The sequence below is a fragment of the Colias philodice genome, chromosome 19 (genome assembly GCF_061535455.1).
Source record: "Colias philodice isolate Cphi_HAF_F1 chromosome 19, ilColPhil1 Martin Lab GWU primary, whole genome shotgun sequence".
Taxonomy (NCBI): domain Eukaryota; kingdom Metazoa; phylum Arthropoda; class Insecta; order Lepidoptera; family Pieridae; genus Colias; species Colias philodice.
The window spans coordinates 6,940,461-6,946,871 of NC_143104.1; the positions used below are offsets into that span (position 1 = coordinate 6,940,461).

Below are 6,411 nucleotides of genomic sequence, written 5' to 3' on the forward strand. Positions count from 1 at the left end.
AACGGGTGCAAACCAGCCGCCTTTTTATAGCTCCCGCCGCGAAGCGCGTCGAACGCGGCAACTGATACACAAAAATAATCCTTATGGCATGATTCTGTATTCTCGCGCGATGACTTATAGCGTATTTCATGTATAACTTTGGTGTTTCTACACCGATTTACATGATTCTTTTACTATAACCTGCCCAGGAGTATGAAGAATAATTGTGCCAAATTTGGTTAAAATCCGTCGTGTAGTTTTTGTTTCTATAACGAATATACAGACAGACAGACAGACAGACAGACAGACAAAAATTTTACTGATTGCATTTTTGGCATCAGTAGCGATCCCTTATCACCCCTTCATAGTTTTTTTTTAAATATATTTCATGTACAGAATTGGCCTCTCTACAGATTTATTATAAGTATAGATTAATTATTGAATCTTTTCCCCACCACCCAGGAGGTACTGAGTCTGGAAGTGCGTTTTTTTTACGTCGAAAAGCAGGGCTGAAATGTTCTGCAGTGTGCTTCTATTGTTCTGGAGTATGGGAAAAGAGCCAATAGCTAATATATGTATAGTTAAGAGTACTGAAAAATAGTACTCACTTCAGAGCGCTGTAAAACCTTAGTTATTGACGTAATGAAAAAATGTTGTACATAAAAGTTATTCCTCAAAAAACAATCTACAAAAATGGTCTGATATCATTTCTTCGTAAAATGATAAAAAAAAGTTTTATTGAAAAAAATAAATAGCTCTAATTTCTGAACATTTTCGCTTATAACTTTTTTATTTATAGTTCTACGACAAAAAGTAACTGCACCAAAGTTGTAGAGAATTTAATTTGCAACAAATAATGTTAACGATATTTTTTAATCAGATAAATAGTTTAAGAGATATATCGTAAAAACCATTTCAACCGCTATTTTCAAGATGGCGGCCGTGGGACAAGGGCGGCGACCCCACAAACTTGGTTTTAGCTTCACACTGACCCCCCCTACATATCAAAAAAACAAAATTGCGTCCTCTAAAACACGCAAGGTTAGGCCTAACAAGTCAATAACTGCGTTAAAAACAACCGACTTCAAACTTGCACTTGCAACATTTACAAATACAGACAAAAATGCTCATAAAATAAAAACTACTGGGCCTATCCGAATAAAATTTTTATGGGACCAATTCGACACCATCCCGCATCGAACAAAGAAAGAATCACGTAAATCGGTTCAGAAACCACGGAGTAATCGGTGTACATACATAAAAAAAAAAAAAGACATACCGGCCGAATTGATAACCTCCTCCTTTTTTTTGAAGTCGGTTAAAAAATGTAACATTTCAATGGACTAAAAGTAATTGAGAGGGATTTACTTATATATTTATAGTATCAATTTATAAACTAAGGATGCTTCAAAACTTGACAGAAAAATAAATATAAAAGAGAAAAATAGACTCTAAATAACTGAAATCAATTTTTAGATTTAACCAACATGTAGGTAACATTTAGCCACTATGAGGTATACCTCAGCGGTGCACTAATTTAAATTGGCAAAGGTCAACAGGGTAATATGTCTAATGATATTTAATGAAGATTCATTGTTCAATTTAAGCAAGACATCTTCGCTAAATTCGCATATTTAATTTTATTTTATAATTAAAATTACTTATTTGTTGAATTACTTAAATGCTAAATTTAAGTTATAAATTAAGTACCTACTTGCTTTGAAAATTACTTCAAATTAAGGACTGTTATCACATTTAATTGGTGTACTTAGATAAATTAACATATTTCAAGAGACAATTTATTATCTCATTTAACTTTCTACAGACCTTTGGAATGATGAATAAAATTTAATGTTACAAATTTCATAATAATTAAGTTTAGGTAACCCGAAAGTTGAAGATTATATTTCAGTTTTATAGTTTTTTTAACTACTATAAATTATTGCTTATATATTGACAAAAATAATAATATAAAACAAGGAAAGATGGGAATTTAATATTATATTCCCATTAAATCCAATAAACTTTAAGCAAAAGGATAATTTAAAACACTACAAACATAAAGGAAAACACATAGTTCTGTTATTTACATTTACAAATCTAATAATTTATTATCTAAAGTAAACATATTTGATTCTGCGGTAGAATTGTAAAATTATGTTCATAATTCTAATCCTATGTTTACAATCTATAGCACAACAGGTGTACATAAAGATATTTTATTTCCTCAACACCTGGCTATCTTATCTTTGATAACAAGAAGATGGATAAGCCGTGTTTATTTAGATTAGACTACTTAGAATCATGATTGACGCCAATCATTGAACAGTCATACTGCAGAAAACTGTGTTTAAACACAAGGACTAATATAATAGCTGAGCATCTTATCAGATATTTTACAGAAAGTTAATAGATAAAAGTCAGAATTAATATTCTGACTCTTAACTTGAAGTTATGAAATTGTAAATCAGTGATTGAACTGAAGGCTTAGCTATACCAAATGTAAAATTTTGCCTTGTCGTATTAAAGGACATTGTTCTAAAAAAATCTTAATTCAATATTCTAAGTCTAGCCTACTTAACCCATTGAGCCCCGAACGGCCAGATCCAGTTGCGACACAATAGATTTTCTATTGTAATACATATTCTATCTTCTATATATCTATTGTATTACAATAGCTTCAGCTTTGAAATATTAACACCTTAAAACCAATATGTAAGTGAATAGCTTAGGCTGTCTATTGTGTCTGTGGTTCCGAGGCCTGAATTATTAAACTAAATCATTAGTGAGTCAAACCATATTTTGTCTATTGACTTAAATTCAAAACCCCATTTTTGAGAAAAAAAAATTATTACAATTTCAGAAGTAGGTAATAAATAATAATGTTAAGTTAAAAATTTGAAATCAAATATTTTGTTGAAAAATTGATAACCTCAAAAAGATAATTTTTTGATTAACATTTTTAAAGTTAAAGGCCATGTTTTATCATTTTATAAACTTAATGATAAAAATGGAAAGCAGATACAAAAATTATATCTAACTACCTATGTTCAGACAGACATTTAGACCAATTTCCTTGAATTATCTGCTGATCTATTACTCTAACAAAAAGGAAAAACAGTATTTTATAAGTAATATTTACCAAGTTTTCCTAATGGTCGAGAAAGCTTTTTGGGGCCTTTTTCCACTTGCATCCGATATGACTGAGAAGCGGTCACTAAAGCTCCTTTTAACGTCCGGCAAGTTTTTGAGAAACTTCTCGCCTGATGCCCTAAAGGACCTGCGTACACTCAGGGAAGGCTTTCGTGATTCTACGTCACTGAGTCCACTCACTTCAGAGTTAGATTCCTTGGCCAAAGTAACACGCTTTTCACTTTTCTTTTTAGTCTTAACGTTATTGCTGTCAGTCACCTCACATTCAACGGATTCTCGACTTTTGCCATAACCGTTGTCTCGATCTCTAAAACTTTGCACTAAGCACAGCATAATTTCATCGGGAATGTCCTTCATTGATAAGGTTTGTCGAAAATCATTTGATCATTTTCGACAGCGATATACACTTTATAAACAACACAAATACCTTTACGAAGTCACACAGTACATCTTCCAAGAAGTGAGGGAACTCTTTTAACGGAACTTTAAATCCAATTGGACACAAAACAATTCACTTGTTCAGACGTGCTATTATTTTTGGTTGTTTGGAAATAGTTTCATAGCTAATTTACATTCACCGCCAAAAACATTATAAATCGATAATACGAATTGATAAACTATATTGTTTACGATTAGTTTGACGTTTTGTTTCGTTCGGTAACGTAAAACATAATGAAACGTCTACACGTGTTCGTTGAACGTAAAGCCGCTCGACTCGAAACAGCTGTTGACGAATACTGAACAAGTGGAGCGCGGAATCGCGGATAGGCACGGAGCCGGTTCGTTTACGTCTGCCGGTTGCCCCCGCCCTCCTATAGGACAAGGTTTGGTGTATAATGCTATACAATAATAATGTAATATGTACTATACATTATATTGTGCGTTTGTATTACCTATGTTTAGTAATATATAATTGTTAATTGTTTACCTATGTACTTTAAAGAAGAAACTAGCGACACGCTCACGCAATATTAAAAAGAAGTATTCGTTAGAAGCTTAGAGTATATACAGGGTGTCCAGTGGCAGATTTCAATGTTTGAGGGCTTGTAAAAAAAGAAGTAGTATTTCTAAACAAAATATTTTTATTAAAGTCGAAAGAAGACGAGTGCGGATTTTATCTCCTGAAAATTACATTTTCCAAATGCCGCCCTTCTACTCTCACACACTCCTCAATCTATTCCGCATGTTGAGAAAAACTTGTTTGCAAAGGGAACTGGGAATTCTGTTTATTTCAGCCCGGATATTTTCCTTCAGTTGTCTTATGGTTGTTGGATTTGATTGATAAACCACAGTTTTTAGATAGCCCTACAAGAAAAAGTCACATGGACTTAGGTCTGATGACCTGGGTGGCCACGGGATGGTGCCGTTTCGGGATATGTGCTTTTCAGGAAATAACTGCCGCACTGAATTCATTGACACATTAGCAGTATGAGCCGTAGCAAATCTTGAATAATCTGAATTTAGTATGGATGGAGCTTAACCTTTTTTCACATAATGACCTGAAAAACGATTTAGGAATTCCCAATATCGACGAATGTGTGCGAAGTGATAAACGAGGATTTTCAATTACAAAATTCATAACAAGTTTAATGTTTTCTATCGTGGATACTGATGGTGCTGGTCCCGGCCTAGGGTTATTAATGACTGAAACTGTAGCCCTAAACCTGGCTAGCCACGACTGTATCAAATTTATCGAAGGTCCATCTCTTAAACGATGAATTTGATAATGGTTATTAAACCGACGGCGTGTTTTTGCCAGCGAAATCACCCGAAAAGTATGCCTCAATAGCATAAGCGCGATGCTCTCCGCTCCACTGCTCCATGGCGACTAAAAAATCCGCAGACGGCAGAACTCACGCGCTGAATGACACCCCCCGCGTCCCCATCGCACGTCGCGTTTTAAAACTAGAAGCGTTCAAACATTGAAATCTGCTGCTGGACACCCTGTATTATACTCTAAGAACTGTGTCTAAGAAGTACATATTTGTAAAACTACCATAAGTAGGTACATAATTTATAGACACCCCATTTTAGTATTAATACTAATTAATAAGGTATAGTATTCATACATATATAAAATACATAGATTAACGACCGTTATTTTTAAACTTATAAACACTGTATGAAATAATTGGATTTATTAATGGTCTCCTTAGTTCTGCTTGCATATGCATATATCTGATGATCTGCGATCTGGATCATTGTCTGTTTTTGAAAAAGCTTTAGATACTAAAGTTTAATAGGTACATTCTATCAAACTTATCAAGAAGTTTAGAAACCTAACAGGACACTTTCATACAATCACGTTTAACACGATCAATAACACTATGGAAAAGAAGGGAATACAAAAGTGGGATCACCAGGGTAACCAGGAACCCTGATAATGCAAACATTGCAACGCTTTATAAAATGGTCGGTCGGTAGGTACTCGGTAGAGGTACTTACTTAGATCGTACCACTTTTGAACACTAAAAATACATAAATGATACTTTAAATAATATGGTTGTTAGTTAATTGTTTTAAATTTTTTTGGGTTTTGGAATATATTCAAGCTATGAGAACGTCGAAAATGCCACTGGAAATAATTAAATCAGTTAAATGAACGAACAAAAACAATATTTGAGTACATAGTACGTACTTATACAATATTAAAATATCATAATAATGTATGTTCAAATTCAATTCTTACAAAAAGGATTATACAATAATACGTACATATTTCCAAAAAAATATACCTACGTTTACTTTTTTCTGTATTTTTAAACGTCGACACAAATAATTATATGGTAATATGGTGGTCAAGTAAATTTTAGTAAGTACCTACATCATTGAGACCTACATAGAATATTTTTTTTGTGGTTAGCTATCATCACCGCCCATGAGCATTATCTGAAGACTGGAAATATTATGTACAGTAAGATTTAATGAGAGCATAAAATAATGTGGTTTTAAAAACACACAAGCAAACTTTAGCCATCATACTGAGTTTTATGTATAGAGAAATGCACGTAGCCGAACATTTTCAAAGATGTAAACAGTGAATGTTTGTTTACACTTAATAGTAACATCTGATGCGTCAAATTTCTTCCTTGTACAAGATCATACATCAAACGATGCGAAATAGTTCGCTTCCAGGAAGCTAAATAACCTGTCAACTTTGCACCAATATAACATCACTTACAAGAACATGTTTCAGTCATCGCTTGTATCGTTAGATGATTCAAACTGTAATAACTGGAAAAATTTACACACTTACATCTATTTTTACTGTAAAGTCTA

The 6,411-nt window shown here is 33.2% G+C and overlaps 1 protein-coding gene across 1 annotated transcript in view; it reads right to left on the reverse strand.

Moving 5' to 3' along the window:
* LOC149480020 (uncharacterized) overlaps window positions 1-3,890 on the reverse strand; it is a 56,047-nt gene extending 52,157 nt beyond the window's left edge. Inside the window, exon 1 of the mRNA XM_089707230.1 lies at window positions 3,122-3,890. Within this exon, the coding sequence (XP_089563356.1) occupies window positions 3,122-3,489 (368 nt within the window). The 5' untranslated portion in view covers window positions 3,490-3,890. The remainder of the gene's footprint in view (window positions 1-3,121) is intronic.
* Window positions 3,891-6,411: the final 2,521 nt, after the last annotated feature.